At 40.6% G+C, this 26,133-nt stretch overlaps 1 protein-coding gene across 1 annotated transcript in view; it reads left to right on the top strand.

The window, feature by feature from the left end:
* GUCY2C (guanylate cyclase 2C) overlaps nt 1-26,133 on the top strand; it is a 78,128-nt gene that overhangs the window by 6,762 nt on the left and 45,233 nt on the right. The window contains exons 2-10 of the mRNA XM_007967738.3: nt 1,428-1,540; nt 3,267-3,331; nt 6,528-6,743; nt 8,216-8,337; nt 9,955-10,051; nt 12,742-12,859; nt 14,952-15,087; nt 16,752-16,837; nt 19,920-20,031. Of these exons, the coding sequence (XP_007965929.1) occupies nt 1,428-1,540; nt 3,267-3,331; nt 6,528-6,743; nt 8,216-8,337; nt 9,955-10,051; nt 12,742-12,859; nt 14,952-15,087; nt 16,752-16,837; nt 19,920-20,031 (1,065 nt within the window). The remainder of the gene's footprint in view (nt 1-1,427; nt 1,541-3,266; nt 3,332-6,527; nt 6,744-8,215; nt 8,338-9,954; nt 10,052-12,741; nt 12,860-14,951; nt 15,088-16,751; nt 16,838-19,919; nt 20,032-26,133) is intronic.

The raw sequence follows: 26,133 nt of genomic DNA, 5'->3' as shown, positions 1-26,133 counted from the left end.
ACAGCTTTTTATCAATAAGTACGATTGCATTAATAACTATTTCTGATGGGTATATTTCAACTGCTTAATGTCCTCTCTATCTGGAAGTGTGACAGGCATCTCACACCTGACTTGTCCACCTCCATCACTACACACACCACATTAGCAAACCTGCTCTTCCCACATTCTTTCTCATCTTGGTCAATAGGGGTTCCCTTCACCCACTTGCTCAGGTCAAAAATATTGGCGTTATCCTGAGTCCTCTTTTTCTCATATTTCATATTGCATTTATTAATTCCCTACCTTCAAAATACATCCTAAATGCAACCATTTTTCTCTACTTTTGCTCCAACTACTGTAGTCCAATCTAACCTAGGTTATGAAGAGCATCTTCACTGGTCTCCCTGCATCTGTTTCTGTTCCCCACAATCCATTCTCTGCATCAAGATCCAGAGATGTCCTTTAAAAATAATAGTCAGAAAATATCATTTCTCTGCTCAAAGTCCTCCAAAACTCTTATCCTGGAATAAACTGAAAGCCCTTACTAACGCCTACATGGTCATGCATGGTGTGGCCCTCACTCTGACCTCACATCTCACCCACACTACCTCTCACTTACTCTGTCAGGACCACACTGGCCTCCCTGTTCTCCCTGAAATGCCAAGAAGGGTCCTGCCTGAGATTTTTGCCCTTGCTGTTCCCTCTGACCAGAGAAACCATGTATCGCATGGCTCAGTCTTCACGCAGGTCCCAGTTCCCCCTAGGGCTTTGGTGACCACCCTATCAGAAATGCATTATTCGGTGTAACGCCCAAAGAAAATGTAAGCCTCTTGAAAGCAGGAACTTTTGTTCAATGCTGTATCATGAGCACAAAGAAGAACGCCTGGCACACAGCAGGAACTTAGTAACTGTTTGTTGACTGGATGGATAAAGATCAGAGACCAAGGAAGACTGCAGCCTCCTGCAAGTTGGCAGCAAACAGCACCTGGGGACCATGAAAGAACAGGTTATCATAATGTCTACGTCTTTGCTTCCCAACACTCTCCAGTCCATACAGGAGACTTGCTGCATCTAGGGTTGTGAAAAGATGAAGAGGGCAGTGAACACAATGAAAATGTTCTAAAACTGGACCACGTGGATGGTTGCACAACTATATATATTTACTAAAAGTCATTGCATTGTAAACTCAACATGTGTGATTTTTATGATGGATAAATTATGCCTCAATAAAACTGTTGAGAGAGAGAGAGAAACACAGATGCAAAGACATAGAGAGACAGAGACACAGAGAGGAAAAAAGTGACCAGGAGTAAAACAAGGGCCCAGGATGTAAATATTCCTAGGCCTGAATATAGATACCCACTTTTTCCCAGAATCAATCTCATGGCTGGTATAAATTACTGAAAAATAACACTAGTGTTCTATTTTCCCTCATCTCTGGATGACAGGCCTAAATGTGACTGTGAATGCTTCTTTCATGTATTCGGATGGTCTGATTCATAACTCCGGCGACTGCCGGAGCAGCACCTGTGAAGGCCTTGACCTACTCAGGAAAATTTCAGTAAGTATTTGCTTTTGTGGATGCACCTCATTGCCTACGGGCACCGGATAATCTTAGTGTGAGATGTAAGCACATAACCATGAGGCAGCTCTCCCATCATTTCTAGCCACATAGCTGAATGAGTGACCGAGTACCAGGCAGGAGACTCTGGTTTTATCCCTACAGATTACCCAAATGACAGGGGCCCTCCATGAATCCAGCAAAGTGAGGAGAGCCTTGGCTATGTACTGTGTGTACACTTTCAGTTGTAAGGAGAGGAATTCTTTTGTTTTAAGTTGTTTTTAAAATTTTGCTTTGTTTTGTTTTTTTGGGTTGTTTGTTTGTTTATTTGTTTTCTGAGACAGGGTCTCCCTCTGTTGCCCAGGCTGGAGTGCAGTGGCATAATCATGGCTCACTGCAGGTTGAGCTCCTGGGCTCAGGTGATTGTCCCATCTCAGCCTCCCAAGTATCTGGGACTACAGGCATGTGCTATCATGCTCAGCAAATTTCTTATATTATTTTAGAGACAGGGTTTCACCATGTTGCTCAGGCTGGTCTCGAACTCCTGAGATTAAGTGATCTGCCCCCCTTGGCCTCCCAAAGTGCTGGAATTACAGGCATGAGCCACTGCACCCAGCCAGTTTTTAAGTTTCTTTATTTAATAGTATAAACTGCTATGCCTTTGTGTCCCTCAAGAAATAACTGAGAAATCATGTTTAAAAACATATTTCAAGGCCCCACACCAGAAATCTCTGTTTCAAGTCATCGCCATATGTCAGATCATAGTTAATTGCTTAAGGGTTGAATCTGACACCTAACTTAAAGTAGTAACTGCAATGTCAAAGGATGGAAATGGGAAGAGGGAGATTCTTGCCTAGTTCCTCCTCCGAATCCCCAAACCCCAGTCCCAACCAGAGCTTTATGGAGATAAAGAGTATCATAAGCTCTCTAGAGACAAACAGATGTGCGATGCACCCCCTTACTACAGAAACTAAAGAAAAGGCTGTCTGAGCAGCAGAGCACTGGGAGTAGAGCCATGCCTCTAAACTTTAATCAATAATATCACACCAACCAGGCAGGCCACACTCCCGTCAGGAACAATGGCTCCCACAGCAGTGATTCTCAATCTTGGGAAGGTAAGGTGTGCACAAGCATAGTTCGATAAACTCCACATCACAATTTCAGAAATTTATGCTGCTTTTCTCTGCCTCCACAGAGAGAGGTATAACCTGGTTCTCCAAAACCAGGGATGAGATGGTCCCAACCACATTCCCCTTCAGAAATAGGATAAAATAAGATCAACAATCACCCAATCAATTGCATAGCATTTTACTCACTTCAGCCCTGTTTCATAGTTCTCTCCACAACTGAAACTTGCCCTCTCCCTTCAAAGCACCTCCAAATCTCATCTCACCACTATCTGGCCTACAGACACTACTAATGCTACAGCCTCCCAGTCCCTCTTCTGCCTCTTCCCATCCTGCACTGAGAAGGAAGCCAGGTTCACCTCCAGTCAGTGCACCTTTGTAAAATACCTTCCCTCCCGGTAGCATCTTTTCCCTCTTGAACCTCTCCATGCCTCAGTTGATCCTTGTCCAGCTCAAGGCACCCTATGCTGCTCTGAGTTTGAGCATCTTGGGAGGCCCCACTTTCTAAACCTCTGGGAGCCTTCCCCTTGCTACTTCTTTCCTGTCTACTGAGTACTTTTCTTAGTTTTAGGAATTCATTGTTGTTTTCTCTCCTACAGAATGCAAAACGGATGGGCTGTGTCCTCATGGGGCCCTCATGTACATACTCCACCTTCCAGATGTAGTAAGTAATACTACTGTGAACTGAAGTCAGGACATGATATTGCAACTTAAAGAAACAACAGTCTAGTCAAGGCAACACAATCAGAGGTGTTGAGGTCTAGTATTTTGCCATCTCTCCATAACTGTCATTCTCTTATCCAGGTAACTTCCCTTGCTCAGCATGGAGTGAATGCCTGTAGCCATCCAGGTTGAGTCATTAACGTCTGACCTTGAGAGAAAACATGGTATGGGTAAAAAGTCAGAGTTTTGAGCAAAAGCAGGAAAGATAGTGAAATTGGATAATGTGAGGAGTTTAATAAATAAAATACTCACAAAAGCATGGGTAGAGGGCTGGGAAACACAAAAGAAAGTGCAGCACCCCAGGGTATTAGTAGGGTTCTGTTCTATCCTGTAGGTCTGTGAAAGTGGGGAAAATAACAACATGTTTAGTTCATGGCGTTATTTGAGGAGTATATAAATGAGATGTTAAAGTCCTCTGTACAGTGCCCTTACTATCTTAGAACAAAGCTCTCAATATATTCTAGCATGAATATATTTTTCTGGCTCTGGGAAAATTACCCTCATCTCTTTCATTCATTTTACACAATGTAATTATCACCAAAATATACTGTGTTCTGCTAATTACACCTCCCTAATCAAAATCCTGCTCAAGTTCCTTTTTTGTACCTGTTCAATCTGACCCTGAATCAAGAATCACCCTTCATCTACACAGAGAAAACGATGCAGAGGATCACTCGCAATGGATTTTGGAGGGTAAACATTAGACCTCTGAAAATTCTGTTGCGAAGTTTGCTTTTGTCACCTCACACCCACCATTACACCATTACAATCAATCTCAGATGCTCAGGCTCACTGAGCACTTTTTCAGCTTCTCTTCCATACCAAAATGCAGACAGATCCAGAATCTTACTCTTCCTTGCATTTGTTCCCAATTGTCATCTAACCTGATCACTTACTATATTGCTATAGAGTATGCTCAAAAGGAAAGGAGGGTTGGAAAAACTGATTCACCATTTATGAAGACCTTCTACGTACAAAGAAGCATTTTAGCTGTTTCAGAGTAGAGAGAATTAAGTAAAACACAGCCCCTGCCCACCCAAATAGAGAAAGTGACAAGGACTCTCCTGACCAATACAAGGCAGTGAGATCAATGCCACCAGGGAAATAGAGACAGGAAATTGCAGAGGGCAGGGATCAGTGGCACCCGCCTGTGATCCCAGGGCTTTGGGAGATCAAAGCAGGAGGATCCCTTGAGCCCAGGAGTTTGAGACTAGCCTAGGCAACATAGCGAGACCCTGCTCTACAGAAAATTTAAAAATAAAAAAATTAGCCAGGTGTAGTCATGCATACCCAGCAATGTGGCAGGCGCATATGGGAGGATCGCTTGAACTGAGGGGGTCGAGGCTCCAGTGATCCAGGATCACACCACTTCACGCCAGCCTGGGTGTCAGAGTGAGACCCTATAAAAGAGAGAGAAAGAGAGAGAGAAAGAGAAGGAGAGGGAGGAAGGAAGGAAGGAAGGAAGGAAGGAAGGAAGGAAGGAAGGAAGGAAGGAAGGAAGGAAGGAAGGAAGGAAGGAAAAAAGAGAAAGGAAGGGAGAGAGAGAAAAGGGAAAAGAAAAGAGAAGCTGTAGCGTGCACAGAAAGAAAGAGTCACCTCTGTTTGAGGGGACTAAGGTTCAATGGGGGAAAGAAACCTCATGAAGGAGATGCAATTGTTTGCATGTTGAAGAATGGGTAAAATTTTAACGGGTAGAGAGATGAGGAGACGAGCTTTCTAGCCAGGCAGAGGGAGAAGTATGTGTAAAAGCAAACAAGCAGGGAAATGAAGAACTCTGTATTAACCAGAGTTCAGGAAATGTATAGGGGAATAATAGAGATAAGACTAGCATAATTAAGTAGGACCATATTTGGAAGTTCATGGGAGGAAAGTCCAGGTAAAGGAAGTTGCATTTAATGAGATTCGCGTCAGAAATCACTAAGGTTTTAAGCTTGGGAATGCCAAGAGAAGCAGCCCAACTTTCAGAAGAATGATTGACCACAGTGTATAGGAAAGACACAGGCAGAGACTGACAACAGGAAAGTCAGCAGAGAAGGAAGGCCTCGATTAGCAAGAAGGAAGTGGACATGGAAAGGGAGAATAACTGCAAAGATATTTGAATGTAGAATCAATCAATAGTATGATGCTGGGGTGAGAGATGGAAAGTAGTCAAAGAAGCCTTTACAATCTCAAAGCACTAAAATAAATGAAAAAAATCTCAAAACACTAAAATAAATGAAAAACAGTTTGGAGGAACAGAAATGAAAGAGAATGCTGACTGTGAACATTGTAGTTTGAGATGCAAGCAGGAAGCTCACTAAAACCTTTTGATGGAGCACTGAAGAAGGAAGGCGATGTTGTTTTCCTTCCTTCGTTAAATACATATTAAGCACCTACATATGAGCCTAGCTGACTGGAGACACCAAGGTGGACAAGCCAGGCATGACCCTGCTTTCAGGGAGCTTACAGTCTAGTGGAAGAAACAGATATTAAATAGATACTCACCCAAATAGTGACCTGGTCTTAGGTACCATGGAAAGTTTTCCTGATAGATAAAGAGATACGTAATCTAGGAGCTGAAGAATGAGTAAGAATCAGTCTGGCAAAGAGGCAGGTGAACATCATTCCTGGCATTTGTCAAGGCCCTGATTGGGAATGAAGATTGATAAGTTTAGGTAACTATGAAATGGTCCAGGTGTTGAGCAAGGGAAGGAAAGCTCTCAAATCCCCAGCTGATGTCTCACAGGCAGTTCATTGCAGAGCTGGGAAGAAGGCAATGCATGGCAAAGGGTAGATGGCATATTTTTGGCTTTACAACGATGGTGGCTGTGGTGGTCTATCCTTTTTCTGAGTCCGACTTCCCTAGTATCCCAGCCCAGATATCATGACAACTCACTTTAGAATAAATCAAAATAACCCAGCCACATATTCACAAAATTGCCTAGAGGGTGCTTAGAACACAGCACATGCTCAATAAGTGTTTCTAAACTCAGTTTTATGAGAAAGACTCCTATATACATGAGATATCTGCTTTAATGACCTGATTTCATTCTTACCATTCATACATACATACTGAAACAGGATAAAGAGGGATCTTATTTGTGCTACTAAAGTTAATCCTGATAATGTTTTTTTTTTTCCTCAACCTCTTGACACAGCCTTGACACGGAATTGAGCTACCCCATGATCTCAGCTGGAAGTTTTGGATTGTCATGTGACTATAAAGAAACCTTAACCCGGCTGATGTCTCCAGCTAGAAAGTTGACATACTTCTTGGTTAACTTTTGGAAAACCAATGATCTACCCTTCAAAACTTATTCCTGGAGCACTTCGTATGTTTACAAGAATGGTACGGAGTCCGAGGACTGTTTCTGGTAAGCAGGATCATGAAATTTCATTAGTACTTGCCATGGAAAGAAGCCATAGGATCATGGAGGCCACCTAGTTATTATCAAATACACCTTCCACCGGTAACAGCATTGGGTATAGACACCAGTTCACTTTCTCACACATAAATAAAAGCAAAGGGGATCAAGTAAATATAGAGTTGTAAAAATAATCAGTATAGTTTGCATCTGCAACACTCTTTACTGTTTTGAAAGTACATTCACATCAGTTTTATTGATTTCCTACAGTACGTTATCTGAAGAAAATAAAACAAGTAGTAGGATCCCTATTTTACAGATAAGGAAAATGAAAGCCAGGGGTTAATGTTTTCACACTCCTGTGTAAGAAACAATACCAGAGAACATGCATCTTGCCTATTCCTACAATTAATTAGAAAAAGATGATCTCACACTTCTTCAGAGGAACAAGAGGTGGGGGAGAAAGAGGAACAATGGGTATTGTATTAATAATAGTTTGTTTTCATACTGCTATAAAGAACTGCTTGAGACTGGGTAACTGATGAAGGAAAAAAGGTTAATCGACTCACAGTTCAGCATGGCTGGGGAGGCCTCAGGAAACTTACAATCATGACAGAAGGCGAAGGACAAGCAAGGCACTTTCTTCAAAAGGCAGCAGGAAGGACAAGTGCTAAGTGAAGAGGGAAGAGCCCCTTATAAAACCATCAGAACTCATGAGAACTTACTCACTATCACGAGAACAGCATGGGGCAAACCACCCTCATGGTTCAATTACCTCCACCTGGTCTCTCCCTCGACACGTGGGGATGATTGAGATTATGGGGATAACAATTCAAGATGAGATTTGGGTGGGGCCACAAAGCCTAACCATATCAGGTATCATTACTAAAATAAAATGGAAAGATTCATTCAACTCCAACAAAGGTGGTAGAGGAAATCTTCTGGCTGGGTTGCTGCCTGTACTTCCAGGATGCTGCTTAATTCTGCAGTCTCTCTCCACCTAAGTATGCAAAAGACTAAGATGGGATACCACCAGGGGTGCGCATCTAGGGACCTACAGGAATCAACCCACAGTATCTAATGTGAGGTTTAAACAGGAGCAGAAATTATTCCTATCAACTTTGAATTTTTGTACTGTAGATTCAAGGGTTTCAACTTATCTATGATAATGGGACTAGTTGATAAAGCAGAGGAGAACCCTCTTCCTGTAAGCAGCTGGAAGCCATCACAAAGGACTCACCAAATGTCTACTATTTACATGTATACATGAAGATCCCTAAAAGCTCCCCCATCCTTTCACTAATTTAGAGCTTCACAATCTAAACTAGTGGTATCATGGTGTGTGCTGTCTATCATGTTAATAGCAGAAATGAATTTTAGATGAACAAATCTCAGGATAGATCTGCAAAAAAGAAGTGAAAGGCCTGAAAGGCCATGAGGGAACTAAGCTGTTTTCTTAGTTTCTCTCTTTCCTATTCCAGGTACCTTAACGCTCTGGAGGCCAGTGTTTCCTATTTCTCCCACGAACTCAGTTTTAAGTTGGTGTTAAGACAAGATAAGGAGTTTCAGGATATCTTAATGGACCACAACAGGAAAAGCAATGGTAAGAAGACATGAAGATAATTTTGTTGGGTTTTTTTGGCTAACTTCTTCTTTATGACTACCACCTCCTTATAAGTCATTTCAACAAATCTTCCACTGCAGAGCTATCATCATTCCTCCTACATATTTTGTATATTTTGGGAGATCTATAATTGCATGCAACTTCATTATATTGTTCCTTTCATTGACTAAAACCTTATCCTCTGAGAGAAAATCCATAAGTATGACTGAGTAATTATATTAACATAATAATGATAATGCTAAAATCCAGCTTTTATAAACCCAAATGATATGATGACCCACCCTCAGCAAACTCTTTTTTAAAATTCACCTCAATCCAACATATTATTGGATTTGTGACTAATCTTCACACATTCTGAGTCCCAGTCCTCCTGGTGACCAAGAGGATGAATTTATTGGTTATATAGCTTCATGCAAAATTATAAGGTAAGCAAAGATTATCTCACTTTCCTAATCTTTCTGTATCTTACCTGCCCAGTGATCTACCAGCTAGAGACCAAGTATGAAAGCCTAATTGGATAAAATTTATCCACAGATAAAAGACCACACATTGGGTACAGTGTACACTGCTTGGCAGATAGGTGCACCAAAATTTTAGAAATCACCACTAAAGAACTTATTCATGCAACCAAACACCGCCTGTTCGCCCAAAAACCTATTCAAATAAAAAAAAAAACCTCATCCTCACTAAGATATTAGGGGATTTGTTGCACTTTCCACAGACTTCTGTCTACAAACAAGAATGTATCAGGGGCAAAGCAATCAATTGTGAGAATTTTCTACAAGGGAAGATACTTGCTTGGTGGATTCCCTGATATTCAAATGATCATTTATTGCCATTATCAAGCATTTGTTATATTAAGAACCTACCAGTTGCAAAAACATTAACCAAGATATGGTGGGAAAGACATATGTGAGTATTTATGTCCCTAAAGACTTTACAATTCAATAGGGTAGCAAAATGGCACAGCATCTAAAAAGATCTAATGAAGTCTCCCCCAACTCCTCTCACTCATAGAACTGTGCGTTCAGGATAGCTGGCAGAAATTCGTGGTAGACTTCAGACTGGACTCTGGCATTGGAGGTACTAAGATGAAGTTTTGAGTTAAGAGGCTACAGATAAAGCCCAAGTTGCTTAGGGAGACTTTATAAATTCTTCCCCATTCTCACTTTTATAATATCTTTTTCAACCACTTTTACAAATGGTGAGGTATATTTCACTTATCTATGCCAACATATTCTGTAATTACTCCAGCCTGGCATAATGGAATAAGAACTGAACTTGACTGTCACAGCTATCTTTGTCATCTACTAGTTCTTTGACCCTTTGGCATCTTTGCTTCAGCCTCCTTAAATCTATAAAATTAAAAGAATGATAGACTAGATGATTTTTTTAAAAAGATCCCATTCAGCTCTATTCTGACTCTATAATTGTAAGTGAAAAAAAAAAAAAAGAAAGGAGGAATTTAAGAAATTGGAGTTTATCTTTAAAAAATTTTACATTAACCTACTGGGTTCATATTCAGGCAACTGGTTCCCTCTCTGTTTGTCTGTAGACTGTCATATATTTATCTCCTTGTCTTACCTTCTCCTCCAGTGATTGTTATGTGTGGTGGTCCAGAGTTCCTCTACAAGTTGAAGGGTGACCGAGCAGTGGCTGAAGACATTGTCATTATTCTAGTGGATCTCTTCAAGTAGGTATAATATTTTGAAAAACCCTCCTCCTTTCAAAAAGGAAGTATTCCAAGGATTTCCAAAAGGCACATTCTCTTTTCTCTTGCTTTGCACAACCCCTTATGGGGTTACGTATGATGATAATATTTGAACTCCGTCACACCCTCATTCTTATTTACCTAATTGTGGCTTTAGCAGAGATGCATTCCTTTGACACCTTCACCGTTTGTAAATATAAAAGGTTTCTTATAGCCCCCATTAAACCCACATGTGCATTTATGACTGAGGCCTGCTCAGTCAACATAGAATCCTGGCTGGGTATGGTCGCTCACACCTGTAATCTCGGCACTTTGGGAGACCTAGGCAGGAGGATCGCTTGAGTCCAGGAGTTTCGGACCAGCCTGAGCAACACAGTGACACCCCATCTCTATTAAAAAAAAAAAAAAAAGAAGAAGAAGAAGAAAGAAAAAACATATGACCCTGATCTCTAGCCAGATTTTAAAGTCTTTATCCAGGAAATAATAAATCAACTAAAGACTCAATAATATTGTTCCTGGTAATGCCAGCCCCATTTTCTTCCTTCAGTTGCTAATGGCCTTTGGTCCTAGATTACTTTTCCTTCAGCCACCTCTGATAAGCTTGAAGTTTCAGTTATATGAGTCTGATATACACAATTATTCCTCACCCTCTGTGGTGTAGTCACTAGGTGGTGCTCTTTTCCTCCACATTTCTCTGGGCCAAGGAGAAAAAATGCTGGAGAGTAGAAAGCACCTTTGATCACATCCCATCTTTTTTTTAATCGCTAATTATCTGATATGGTTGGAGACCCCACTGACAAGCTGTGCCAAGGTAATATTTGAATCAAGTTAGGCTTGAAGAAGGTGTCACTGCCATGCCCATGCCCCTTGTCTCCAGAAGCCAGATCACATGACTTCACTTATCTGACTGGACCATTAATCATTACCTGTCTGTACTCAGACAGGAGGCTGTTACTGCCTAGATCTTTCCCGTATTTGCCTGATCATTTCACCCACACTAACAATACTTCTCACAGCATGAATGGAAATGAAGTATAGGAACTGCAGGCTTGTTTGATGGCTAGACATTCATGAAAGTAATTTAATTAACCAACTAGACTCTTAACTACAGAAGTACAGGGAAGAGGGCAGAGTTACCGATATTTCACTCCAAGAACCTCATTGATTTCAATAGCAGCTTTGCTCCTGGAAGGAGCCCTTAGCGTAGCCAGGTTGGTGTAATTTTACTTTCAGAAATCCTCAATAAACCACCAAAGTGCTGGCATTCCTTTGTCACTATTCCCAAAGGACACCTGGCTATGTTTTGGAAAGCTCATGAGACTAAATTAGACATAATGTGTTCACATTCTAATTCTGACATTTCTGGTGGTTTTGACTCGGATTTTTGTTAGCATTTTGAGATTAAATCTTCTCATTTGTAAAATGAGAATTAAAATGTCTTCTTCATAGGGGTGCTTCTAGGATTAATGTGATAATAGGAGTAAAATATCCAATACAGTTCTTAACACATAGTAGATGTGTTCAAATATTAAATATGCTGGGCACAGTGGTGCATGCCTGTTGTCCCAGCTGCTTGGGAAGCTGAGGCGGGAGGATGGATAGCTTGAATCTAGGAGTTCAAGACCAGCCTAGGTAACGTAGCAAGACCTTGTCTCCTAAAAAAAAAAAAAAATGTTTTTAAATAAAAACATTAAATAATGGTCAGCCTAATTACAGCAGTTCAAACATATCAGATTCTTTACAAACCTCAAAATAATAGGAAGCTTAGAAACCATAGCATTTGAGGCCGGGCGTGGTGGCTCACACCTGTAATCCCAGCACTTTAGGAGAGGCAAGCAGTTCACCTGAGGTCAGGAGTTTAAGACCAGCCTGACCAACATGCTGAAAACCTGTCTCTTCTAAAAATTCAAAAAAAATAGCCGGGCGTGGTGGTGGGTGCCTGTAATCCCAGCTACTCGGGAGGCCGAGGCAGGAGAATCACTTTAACCTGGGAGGCGGAGGTTGCAGTGAGCCGAGATCATGCCATTACACTCCAGCCTGGGCAATGAGAGCGAAACTCCGTCTAAAAATAAAATAAAATAAAAAGTAAAAGTAAAAATAAACCATAGCATTTGCACAGCAATCTTAGACAGTACTGAGAATCTACAATGTGCCAGGCATTGTCTAGGAGTTGAGGGTACAAGAATCAATAAGCTAATGTTCCATATATCAAAAAGCTTACCGTGTTAGAGGAGAGGTTTAGTCTTTTTATGCTTATGTTTCACCATCTAAAATATAAGTTTAGTGATAAAATTTCTCTCTACCATGTCTCAATATCTCTAAATTGTTAAAAGCACTTAAAGAAAAGAAAGTTTCTACCTATAAACCAAGAAAAGCAAGCATGAGCTCACATGTCCACAGCCCCCCAAAATCTCAAAGAAATCAAGAAATATCTGTATTCTCGTTTTCTTTTCCTTTATGTATGTTAACCACAATTGCTTAAATTCTCTTATTTAACCTAGCAAGCACAGAAGAAAACAATTCTATCTGGGGAAAGTAGAAAGTTTTGCAGATTAATGAAAAGAAATGTTTTAAACTATTTTCAAGGTTGATGATATAGTTTGTGTGAACTGTAGAAGATATATCTCTATTTTTTCCTAATTTTCATGAGGAACCTGTGCTTTTTATTACAGTGACCAGTACTTTGAGGACAATGTCACAGCCCCTGACTATATGAAAAATGTCCTTGTTCTGACGCAGTCTCCTGGGAATTCCCTCCTAAATAGCTCTTTCTCCAGGAATCTATCCCCAGTAAGCTATTATTTTATGTTATAGTATAAATTATATATTATTATTTTCTTTGTCAAGGGTAAGATACTTTTTGTCCATTTAGGACCCAAATTCCAAAATGAGCAATTATTTTTACTTGCTCCAATTCACTCAACAAATGTTAACTGAAACCAACTACATGTACAGCGTTTTGAAACAGCAGGGTCCCTATCAAAGCTCTTAACTGTGGATCACTCTGCTAGACTATAGAACAGTCCAGCAGTGGACACATGTGCAACATTGGCATGAAAGTAACAATATGGAAAGATAGGAAGAAGCCTTGCTAATGAGGGTCAATCTTACACTTATAAGAGGTAGACATTAAATAATGTAAAATAAAGCAAGGGTTACGGGAAAGTTCCCTACGTCCTAAAGCAAAATTTTCCTGTCACTGATATTAAAATCCTCCCATTAGAAATGTGTATTCCTAGGTTAAGACATTGTCTTCCATTATAATTAAGTTGACCATTGTCCAAATTTGCCCAGGAGAGTTTCGGTGTATTCCTGGTATCCCACTATACCATCTGGTTTAGCATTTGTGCAGAAATAAGAGCCTCCATTTGGACACTAAATCATGGCCACCTTATCATAATGCAGGGCTCCTGATTCTAATAGTATATTGGGCTTTGTCAGTCCCTGTACTTTCATACGATTAAATCTATTAGATGCATTCTGCCCACAGAGACAAACCTTTGCGAGCAGACTGGGATGGGAGGAGGAGGAAGGGGCAATGACGATGACATTAAAACAACTTTGGGATGGCAAGTCAAGGGCCAGGCCCAAAAAGCTGCAAAGAAAGATGGATACCTCTGGGGTGTCACAGTTTTTCCCAGCTAGAAGTTCTAAGTCCCCACATTTACGACCGTGCCAAAATTAGAGACTGCATCCTCTTTTGGAGCTGGGTCTTAACTGGATTCTTTTTACCTCATGAAATGATTTCAGCAAAAGAAACTGAAACCAATGAAAGGGTTTTATTTTTCCAGCACATATAATTCTGAGTGTAATATCTGAATATCACTTGACCCTCTTCATGGTTCTAACAAAAATACGATTCTTTGCAAATGGGCAGTTCAACATGCCCGAGGTAATGGAGCCCACTTGGTCTCAGTTCAGCAAGGGCTTTTAATTCATCACTCAGCCCTGTGAAGGTCACCGTTCTCCAGCTGCCGAGGCACAGCAGTTCTGACCCTCTCCATTACTTTTCCCAGGGCAGGCATTTGGGGCATGAAATAATACCCAATCAGAATTGTATTCAAAGCAAGTTCAGTGGTATCATCCAATCAAAACTGCTCATGTTCCATTCAGAATACTGAAATGCAGGGATTGTTTTTGGTTTCTGATTTTTGGGTTTCTCTTTTGCACTTTAATAAAAACAATCAACTACAAGCTAACATTATTTCTGTATAAAATCTTATAAGAATCATGAAAATGCTTCATGTTGCCTTTCCTGGTTGCGTTTGTATGTTTTTCATCATGGGAATGAAGTATAACTGCTTATAGTTACTTCCCTCATTTTATTGATTCCAAGAGAAGACAGAATTGTGACATGGGATCATAAAGAACACTGACCCAAAGAAGAGTTATTTTTCTTTCTTTCTCTGTTTCTTTCTTTTTTTTTTTTTTTTTGAGATGGAGTCTCACTCTGTCACCCAGGCTGGAGTGCAGTGGGATCTCGACTCACTGCAACCTCCACCTCCCAGGTTCAAGTGATTCTCCTGCCTCAGCCTCCTGAGTAGCTGGAATTACAGGCGTGTGCCACCACAGCCAGCTAATTTTTTCATATTGTTACAGAGATGGGGTTTCTGCATGTTGGCCAGGCTGGTCTCGAACTCCTGACCTCAGGTGATCCACCCACCTTGGCATCCCAAAGTGCTGGGTTTACAGACATGATCCGCCTCACCCGACCTCCAAGGAAGAGTTTTCTAAAAGTCTCATTAAATAACATCCCTTCAATTCCCCTGATATCCCTTTAAATTTCCAGTTACCCTGCTGATCCCAACAACCTTTTGTTCTAGGCTCAAGGCCAGATTCTTTTCTGAAGGACCCGTTTTAATATTTTTCTTTTTTTATTTAGACAAAACGAGACTTTGCTCTTGCCTATTTGAATGGAATCCTGCTCTTTGGACATGTGCTGAAGATATTTCTTGAAAATGGAGAAAATATTACCACCCCCAAATTTGCTCATGCTTTCAGGAATCTCACTTTTGAAGGTACTGGTCTATAAAGAGCAAATAACCCCAAGGTGAAGAAATATGGACTTTTTGAGTGGATTTGGGGCATAAAAGAGGGTTTAACAATAGATGATTCCACAGCTAAATCCCTTTAAACTCAACTGGATGCAAACATCATTACATAAACTTTGAGGGTGCTGTTATTGATAACTGAACCCCAGTTTATGATTCAATCTTTTAGAATCTTTGGATATCACAGAAAGGGCAGGTAGTGCAGGTTCTGTACTTATGAACCAAGCTCATCATAAAGCATTTTGAGCGGTGATGTCCTGACTGTGCTTGGAAACTAACAAGAGGATAAATATTTGCAGTTTGATTTGGGTCTGTCCATATCTCCTTTTCTATCCTTCAAGGGTCTGGGACCCTGTGTTAAACCTTTAGCTATCAAAACTCCACAAAATAATACCCTCCAAAACAACATGAATCTCCTGAACTGCATGGATCAGCGTTGCCCTTTCCTACAAGTCCCTAGTGAAACTCCCATCTTTCATTTCCCAGATCTCATCCTGAGACTGTGAAGAAATTTTCCTCTAAATGTAATGTATACTAAGTCAAAGAAAAATTATAGTGGCCTTTTCTAACTTGCCTCAGAGTCTTACTCTATGAAACCTTTATTTTACTGCAGAGTAAGTGACTGTCTCTGTAGGCTTCAGAGGGCAGCAGATGCCCAGCATTAGGACTGAGGGCTGCACCAGTGGCTATGGTGTATGACAGAGGCGGGAAGAGATCACTTCTGCTTCACTGAAGATGCAGCGAGGGAGACACAGTAATTTGTTGCTCATCCCATGTGTCCCAGGTTCTACCAGGCACTTTACATGAACTCTTAATTTCCTCACTTCCATGACCATGGTTGAGCATTTTAATGGATTAGCACGGGCTTAACATTTGGCTTAACATTTAGGAAACAAACAAATGTTTGTTCCCGCCACCTACCAGCTGTATGACCCTTAATATCTCTGACTAAATAAATGATTTCTCACCAATATAACAGAGATAATAATAGTTTCTATATCATGACATTCCAGGAAGAATAGTATGATAATGCGTATAATCACTTAGCACACAAAGCCTGGTATATCGTAAACAGGAAATAAATGTTCATTGTTATGTTGAACCATGTGAAGTTGCTAATTTGATCACTTTTTTTTTTTTTAACTAAATAGGTTTATTTTATATTGCTATTTCATAGATGACAAAACTGAAACGCAGAAAACTTGTTATTTTCTTCAATGTCTTCAGCAAACAAGTGATAGTGAAAAAAATTTGATCTTCCTACAATCTATGTTAAGATTGTGCAGTGACCCTATACACCATGCTAGGAGTTCAGGAAATATTCTTAGCAAAAATGTATCACTAATAATCGAGGGACTTATTGACTCATTACATTTAGTACCACCCTAAATGCAATGAAAAGGTTTTTTGTTTTTTCTAAATAAATACATCTCCCATAAAAATGCCCTCCAGAGATCTCTGGGCCAAGAAGCCAATCCAGGTGCCATCTGATTAGGCTATTAATGTCAACAGTGTTTTCAGTAAATTTGAAACAGAGCTATTTGGACCCGTTTTACACTCTCTGTCATGATCCAACTTATCTGTAGACAAAAATCAACAATGGCCTCTAACATACTCTGATCTTGCCCTAGGGTATAATGGTCCAGTGACCTTGGATGACTGGGGAGATGTGGACAGTACCATGGTGCTTCTGTATACGTCTGTGAACACCAAGAAAGTATGTCTCACTGCTTATCAGAAAATGCAGGGTGCTGTTACTGGGTGAGGAGGGATAACTTGGACGAGGAGCACCAGCAAAGGAATTAGAGAAATTATGTTTAGAATCTGAAGACAGTTCATTTCAACTTCACAATTACACCCCACTTCGGGTAGTATTCCTGAAGCATTTTGACCCATAAAATTTCTTACTCAGAATATCCACTTTATTTACTATTAATATGTCTGTACCTCTATATCTATATCCATATAGATATATCCATATAGATATATATCTATATCCATCACAAGTCTTTCCTAATAATTTTTTACTCATTTTCACAACTAAAGATTTCAATGAACTATTCCCTGTTATCTCCATTTGAACTCTCAGGAAAATCATTAAATGGGTACATCTGAGCCCCAAATAAACAGCCCTAAAATGCTATGCTTTTATTCATATTATATTCATTTTTTTCCCTCACCTACATAGTAGGTTCTTTAAAGAAAAGAAATGGTCTACTCACCTCTCCGTCTCTTCAGTGCATAGCTTCTTATCTGGCACACCATTGATGGCTGGTCAGCATTTAATCACAAAAAACCAAACAAACAAACAAAACACCTGTCTTCATGTCATCCAATGTTGTATTCATCCAAACTATAAAAGCCACTGTTCCAGCTAACCAAGTGGTCGGTAAAAAGGTTTATATAGGAGGTCAGGTCCTAACATAACATAAGATGTATTCATTTTTTTTATTTTCCAATGCGAGTGTTATGACACCCTAAGTCACGTACTAAATGTGTCTATCAACCCAGCTTTGTAAAAGATAATCTGCAATGGAAAATGTGAAAAGCTAGAGAAACGATGTCCAGGTTGAGAAAGCTAAACCAGAAATTTGCTAGCAGCATTCCATAAATGTAATTCGTAGTTTCTAGATCCTATATTGAACCTTTAATATAATGTTATGTTTAGTATACATTCCATAAGAATACCTTAACATAAGATCCCATCAATACTTCAGTTACTAATAGCGATTACAAAGGTACATGCATTCCTCTCTGAGTTATTCGCATCTGGGATGGTGCCCATGACCTTCATAGACAGAGGCAGGCAGAAACATGTGAGATCTAATGTCAGTCTCATAACTACACTTCTAAATGGAAAATGTTGCTCTGTGCATTTATTCTCTCTATAAGCAAATTCAGTTGAATTTTTCAATAATGTAATACCATCGGTTGTGCTATATAACATGTATATTTGGGGAAATGAGATCTTCTCAAAATGTAAGGTTAAAAGGATGATAATCTCTATCCAGGATAAGTCTCAAGAGAGATTCAATATGCCACATCCTAATATAAAGGAAAAAGAGAGAAAGAAAGAGTAAAGTTATGAAAATATAACATTGGGCTGGGTGCAGTGGCTCACCCCTGTAATCCCAGCACTTCTGGAGGCCGAGGCAAGTGGATTACTTGAGGTCAGGAGTTCAAGACCAGCCTGGCCAACATGATAAAACCCCGTCTCTACTAAAAATATAAAAATTAGCCAGGCATGGTGGTGCATGCCTGTAATTCCAGCTACTTGGGAGGCTGAGACAGGACAGTCACTTGAACCTGGGAGGCGGAGGTTGCAGTGAGCCAAGTTCACACTACTGCACTCCAGTCTTGGTGACAAAGCAACACTCTGTCTCAAAAAAAAAAAAAAAAGAAAGAAAAAGAAAATAAAAAGAAAATATAACATTGTTGTCCAGAACATTTTGAGGGTACAGTGGTAAATTTAAAAGGATGGTCATTGATATGGTTTGGCTGTGTCCCCACCGAAATCTCAACTTGAGTTGCAGCTCCCAGAATTCCAATGTGTTGTGGGAGGGACCCAGGGAGGTAATTGAATCATGGAGGCCGGTCTTTCCCGTGCTATTCTCGTGATAGTGAATAAGTTCTCACAAGATCTGATAGGTTTATCAGGAGTTTCTGCTTTTGCTTCTTCCTCATTCTCTCTTGCTGCCACCATGTAAGAAGTGCCTTTCACCCTCCACCATGATTATGAGACCTCCCCAGTCATGTGGAACTGTAAGTCAAATTGAACCTCCTTTTCTTCCCCAAAAACAAGAAAAAAAATTTTTTTTCCCAGAGGTTTCATGGACTCACAGTTCCACATGGCTGGGGAGGCCCCACAATCATGGTGGAAGGCGAAAGGCACATCTTACATGGTAGCAGGCAAGAGAGAATAAGAGCCAGTGAAAGGGGAAACCTCTTATAAAACCATCAGATCTCGTGAGACTTATTCACTACCACAAGAATAGCAGGGGAAAGACCAGTCCTATGATTCAATTACCTCCCCTGGGTCCCTCCCACACACGTGGGAATTCTGGGAGATACAATTCAAGTTGAGATTTTGGTGGAGAAACAGCCAAACCATATCAAGTCATCTTTCAGATCTCCCTTACAAAATTGACTCAATATATGCAGCAGTAATTTAAAAATATATTAATATTTCCATTGGCAAATTACTTGAAAATGAAATCTTTTATTTTAGAAACTAATTAGTGTCATGTACAAGAAAAGTATATTAGAGCCAAGGAATAGAAGAGATTAGAAAATTAAGTAACTGATAGAAGTTGAGAAGTGCAGTTATTTCAGGGCCCCTTGACATGTATCAAAATGACATAATGGATTTTAGGTCTGCTGCATTTTCTTGAGAGCTTTTTTCAAAAGCAACTTAATATTGTGGAAAACACTAGTGTTTCATTTGTCATGTGACTTGGAGCTGGCCGTTTAATATTTCTTGGCCTCTAGTTTAACATTTGAAAAATGAAAGACTTGAACTAGTTCACTAAAGGCCCACAGAATCTGTGCTGGACAGACAGGAGTTAATGGTGTAGTGTATGGGCATAATGAAATAGGAAAGTAATCGGTCCATCTGAACTTATATCTATGTTCATGCTGGGAACCAATAAACGATCCTAACTAGCTGGTTAACAGTTGCCTTTTTGCACTGAGAAGTGTTATGTAAATCAAGTGTCATTGAGTAGAATCATTAATCTCACCAGAATTTGTTCTAAAATGATTTACTGTTCATCCTTTTCCTTTTTTGTGCCCTGACACAGTACAAGGTTCTTTTGACCTATGATACCCACGTAAATCAGACCCACCCTGTGGATATGAGCCCCACATTCACTTGGAAGAACTCTAAACTTCCTAATGATATTACAGACCGGGGTAAGATATTCCTAATGAATTTTCTTTCCCTAACACTGTTTTCCTGATAAGAAAAGTAAACTCTATTGTTTATGTAATTAGCCTGCGCTTTTTGCTGTGTTTTGTCTGCTGTCCCAGTTTGATTTGCTGGGTTTGTAAATGTGGTCTTTACTTCCCTGCACAATGAATGATATTATAGTTCTGATTCAACACTGATTTCTGGCCAGGTGTGGTGGCTTATGCCTGTAATCCCAGCACTTTGCGAGGCCAAGGCAGGAAGCATACTTAAGCCTAGAAGTTTGAGACCAGCCTGGGCAACATGGTGAAACCCTGTCTCTACCAAAAATACTAAAAGAAAAAAAAAAAATTGCCCAGGCATAGTGGTGTGCACCTGAGGTCCCAGCTACTTGGGAGGCTGAGGTGGGAGGAGCACTTGAGCCCAGGAAATCAAGGCTGCAATGAGCTATCTTTGTCCTACTGCACTCCAGCCTGGGCAACAGAGTGAGATCCTGTCTCAAAAAAAAAAAAAAAAAAAAAAAGGAAAGAAAGAAAATATTCTTAATCTAATTTAGCTATACCTGTCTTTAAAGTATGTCTTACCATTTGACATAAATTATTCCACAGAAAACCGGGTTTCATAACTGGCAAAAATGAGCACAGAGACATACATTCTTACTCCATTTACATTTTACTGCAATAAGCTAAAAGGTTGTGTATTTCAGCAAGAAATACTTGACATATCAGGCTGAGGGGTGACCAGTGATCCTGGCCTTTATAGTCTCCCCTGTTCCCTCCCTGGACACATATTTGGGTTGCAGTGATAGTTACCCACCTACTTAAGATTAGGTCCTGTCATGTCATGAATAGCCCTAACATGACTTGGCCAGCTTTCACCCGTGCAAGCTGCACACTGACCATCCGCAGCAGGCAGGGCCAGTCAGGATCTCCTGGGCAACGAGGTCCCAGGAAAATCTGTCCATGACTGGCTTGGCCAGGGCTTGCCATAATGAGCAGTAATTCCATGTGACTAGGAAAAAGTCTATAGGAAAAAGTTTTAAATCTGGACAGATATTTAGTCCAAAGATTTAAAAAAAAAAAAAAAAAGTAGAAACACCGTCAATAAAATTATTTAGAGCCAAGCATGGTGGCTCATGCCTGTACTCTCAACACTTTGGGAGGCCAAGGTGGGAGGATTGCTTGAGGCCAGAAGTTCAAGATAGCCTGGGCAACACAGTGAGACCCCATCTCTACAAAAATTTATAAATTAAAGCTAGGAGTGGTGGCTCATGCCTGCAATCCCAGCATTTTGGGAGGCTGAAGTGGGCGGATAACGAGGTCAGGAGTTCAAGACCAGCCTGACCAACATGGTGAAACTCTGTCTCTGCTAAAAATACAAAAATCGGCTGGGCATGATGGCACGTGCCTGTAATCCTAGCTACTCAGGAGGCTGAGGCGGAAGAATTGCTTGAATCCAGGAGGCAGTAGTTGCCATGAGCCGAGATCACACCACTGCACTCCAGGCTGGGAAACAGAGCGAGACTCTGTCTCAAAAAAAAGGAAAAATTATAAACTAGTGGACATAGTGGTGCATACCTGTGGTCCCAGCTACTCAGGAGGCTGAGGTGGGAGGATCACTTGAGCCCAGTAAGTCAGGGCAGAAGTGAGCCATGATTGTGCCACTGACCACCAGTCTGGATGACAGAGCAAGACCCTGCCTCAAAAAAAAAATTAGAAAATTATGATATATTCACAAATAGAGCATCAGGCAACCAATTAAAATAATTATTTACAAAGAATGTTAAATGACATGGGAAAACTTATGATGTAATGCAATAGAAAAATACAGCTTCTTATTTAATGAGATTCTAACTTTGTAAAACAATGTATAGAAATAAGACTGGAAAGAAATATGTTAAACTGTTAAGAGTGGTGTCCTCTGAGTGATGGGATCCTGGAAGATATTTTTTTTGCTTTATTCTATTTTTCTGAATTTTCCAAAATTTCCACAATGACTCTGTATTACTTTATTATTTTCAAAAAGTATTAAAAATTATAAGCTACAAATAGTTTTATACCAGCTCCGCTCTACAGCCAGAAACTCTGAAAGTTTGATCTGATATAAAGGGAATGTTTCTGATTTGAAGGGCTTGCTTCTGTCAGAGCTATACCTACATTTCTAGTTTTCTTTCACTCTGAGTCAAATTTAGTCCAAAATGATTCCTGTACTTTTATCCAACAGGCATTAGCAGCTGATTAACGCAATGAGGGAGGGGGGGATGAAGATGGCAGTCTTCTAGACAATAAGCAATACTGAGCTGACTTCAGATTTATTGCTATGATTGCTTTTTAAAGTCGAGTTTTATTTAATAAGCTTTTAAAACTATTTCTGGAACCATCTTCAAGCTTTCTAGTTTTAAACCAAACTTGACTTCTGAAATATATCTCTTTTCTCATGGGCTTCTGCAACTCTCAACTTCTTACTTTTGTAACTTTTTGAGTTGAAATTATGCTTTCTTTCTTCTTAATTATAACTGTCAGTGACAATGTTAGGTTTGTGTTTTTAATATATTTCCTTCAAGTTTTTTGGTGTTTTGGTTATTCAGTAGGTATGTGATCTGTAAAGTGCTGAACTTCTCAAAAAGTATTTTTTGAGAGAGTTCTCCTTACTTACTTAGTTCTCCTTACTTACTACATTTAGCTCTAAACTTTACCAATGAAGCGATAACATAGGAGTTAAAAAGAAATTATTTAGGCAGGTAGCGAGGGTACTAGAGTCCTCAGTAAGTCTTTTTCTTTTCTTTTCTTACTCTTCTTTTTTTTTTTTTTTTTTTTTTTGGAGACACTGTATGGCTCTATCACCCAGGCTAGAGTACAGTGGTGCAATCTTGGCTCACTGCGAACTTTCCCTCCTGGATTCAAGCAATTCTCCTGCCTCAGCCTCCCCAGTAGCTGGAATTACAGGTGCTTGCCACCACGCCTGGCTAATTTTTTGTATTTTTAGTAGAGATGGGGCTTCGCCATATTGGGCAGGCTGGTCTTGAACTCCTGACCTCATGTGATCCGCCCACCTTGGCCTCCCAAAGTGCTGAGATTACAGATGTGAGCCACGGTGCCCAGCCAGGTTTTTTCTTTTAATTGAAAACAGCCTCCAAACCATTTCTTTTCTAGCAAAAAGCAGCCTGAAAAGCTGAGCTGCAAGCATAAATAAGCAAGCTGGAAGTTCGCATAGATGAATGCCCGCAGCTGTACTAAAAGCCAGGTCCACCCAATATAGCGATTTCTCCTCCTCTTTCTTTGTTGTCATGTGTAGGGGGTGTCGTTGTGCCGGCCAGGTAAAGCCACATGTGTGGGTGTCATGGCGCCAGCCAGGCAGAGGTCACATTTGCATAATACAAGATTAGGGTGAGAGGGTCAGTATCTTCGTGGACTGTGTTAATGGCACACTGGTCAAACCAGTCCCCTGGGCCCTATATAAATCAGACACAGCCTCCTCAAGCATCCCTATATAACCTACTGCTTCCCACCACAAGGGATTTTTCCCTTCAGAGCCTTCCTACCTCTCTACGGGTGAGCTGTTCTCTTCTTTCCTGCCTATTACACTTTTCCGCTCCTTACCCCGCTCCATGTTTGTGTCTGTGTCCTTAACCTTCTCGTCACGAGATGACGAACCTTGGGTATGTCCCCAGACAATGAAGCCGCTTCAGCAACTCAACCTTTGAAATAGTATAGAAATAAGATACGCATGACTAGAACTTTCATCTGTGCGCACACAGCTACTAAGTAACGAAACATTTCACCAGGAGATTACACTATCCCCGTTCTTTCGTTTATTTAACAAAGATGTTTACTTAATGCCAATGTTCTGAGCACCCGGGAAACAGCAATGGACAATGCAGATTTGGTGCCCGTCCTCATTTCCAAGTCCTCAGCATCTGCTTCCTGTATCACAATGACGTCCAACTGACTTCCTGCATTAGTCCTGCCCACTTCCATCCAACCCATCCTGCTACCAGAAAGAAAGCACAAGTCCAGTCATGTCACTGCCCTGCTGCTAACATGTCAATTGGCAACTCTGCTTTACCTACAGAATACAATCCAAAATACTTAATACAGCCAAAGTGCCCGTAATCTCCCTACTTCTCTAGCCTTATCTTTTACTCACCTATCCCTTCCCCATGCCCTCAACTTCCTCCCTACTTCCTTAAAGGGTCGTGCAAATTTATGCCGCTGTGTCCTTATTTATGCTGCTCCCTCTGAATAGAATTTATCACATCTCCATAGAGGTGGGAAACATCTACTCATCTTCAAGATTTAACTTGAATCTCATCTTTCCTTAGCTTTTTTTTTTTTTTTTTTTTTTTTTGAGACGGAGTCTTGCAGTGTTGCCCGGCCTGGAGTGCAGTGGCGCGATCTCAGCTCACTGCAACTTCCGCCTCCCAGGTTCACGCCATTCTCCTGCCTCTGCCTTCCGAGTAGCTGGCATTGATTTCAGGCACCTGCCACCGTGGTTGGCTAATTTTTGTATTTTTAGTAGAGACAGGGTTTCACCATGTTGGCCAGGCTGGTCTCGATCTCCTGACCTCGTCGTGATCCACCTGCCTTGGCCTCCCAAAGTGCTGAGATTACAGGCATGAGCCACCGCGCACCCTCAGGGCTTATTCTTTTTTTTTTTTTTTTTTTTTGAGACAGAGTCTCCCTCTGTCGCCCAGGCTGGAGTGCAGTGGCCGGATCTCAGCTCACTGCAAGCTCTGCCTCCCGGGTTTCCGCCATTCTCCTGCCTCAGCCTCCCGAGTAGCTGGGATACAGGCGCCCGCAACCACGCCCGGCTAGTTTTTTGTATTTTTTGGTAGAGACGGGGTTTCACCGTGTTAGCCAGGATGGTCTCGATCTCCTGACCTCGAGATCCGCCCGTCTCGGCCTCCCAAAGTGCTGGGATTACAGGCTTGAGCCACTGCGCCCGGCCTAAGGCTTATTCTTTATTCATATCTCCTTGCCCCAACACAGAGCCTTGGAATGAGTAAATGAATGAATGAATGACAACGTGAGATAACGGAGTATATTTCTACTCTGGACTCCAGAACTCATCTATACTCTGTTAATTTCAGTCAATTTATTTCTCTTTTCTAAGTGTGAGTTTCTTCCCCTGTTAAATCAAGAAGTTTATCAGGTTCCTTCCAACCGTAATGTCATTTGACCTGGAGGTTATACTCTCTCATTCATTGTGAGATGAGTTAAATAGAATGCGATAACTACAGCAGCCACCAGAAGGCAGCAGAAGCTTAACCTTGGAATTTAGATCGTGATACTGCATTTATCTAAAAGGCAAAACTAAAAAGCATGTTTAATTAAAAAGACTACATTTACATAGTATATTTAAATATTATATATAAATATTATAATTATATCTAGTATAGTGAGGTGTTCATACTGTAGGAGGCAGAGAATTGAGGTGGGCTGAGGAGTCCCCTTATTCCCTCCAGTTTATACTCTAGGAGATGTGCAAATTTCATAGAATTTGATAGACCAGTGAGTGTTGAAAATGTATTTCTTGTACTCACTTTTGTTTTCTGTCGGGGGTTTAAGGCATGAGAATGGTGGTAGTGGCAATGGTGGTGATAGTGATGGAAGCGGTGATTGTGGTAACAAACAGAATTCACCAGTTAGATGTGCCCATAATGCAAGTTCAACTCCAAAGTATGAATTTATTTCTGCTCAGTTGAGAGTAGAAATCCAAAGTTCACATTTTCACCATTGAAAATTTCCCCTGAACACAAAACAAGGTAATAGAGGCAAAGTCACAGGTTTGCAAAGCATAAACCCTTCAAATTCAGCCTTATACAAAGGAGCTGTAGTATTTACCCCAAGCTAAATCATCTACTTCAGAAGGACATAATGTGATTAAACAAAAACGGTTTTAAAATACATGTGGCATGAGACCCCTAATGGCACAGGAGTCTTTCTATATGAATTTATTTATGTATTTTAATGTCCAAGCACCTTCTCCTTGCCTCTTCTCAGGCAATAAGATGACCAGGGCCAGGTTTTTCTTCTATTATTTTTTATTAGCCATTTTTATTGATACTTTACCACATACCAGGTTTCGTGCTGGGCGCCAAAGGTGTA

Source organism: Chlorocebus sabaeus, chromosome 11 (genome assembly GCF_047675955.1).
Source record: "Chlorocebus sabaeus isolate Y175 chromosome 11, mChlSab1.0.hap1, whole genome shotgun sequence".
NCBI classification, from domain to species: Eukaryota; Metazoa; Chordata; class Mammalia; order Primates; family Cercopithecidae; genus Chlorocebus; species Chlorocebus sabaeus.
This window is presented reverse-complemented; position numbering and strand designations above follow the sequence as displayed.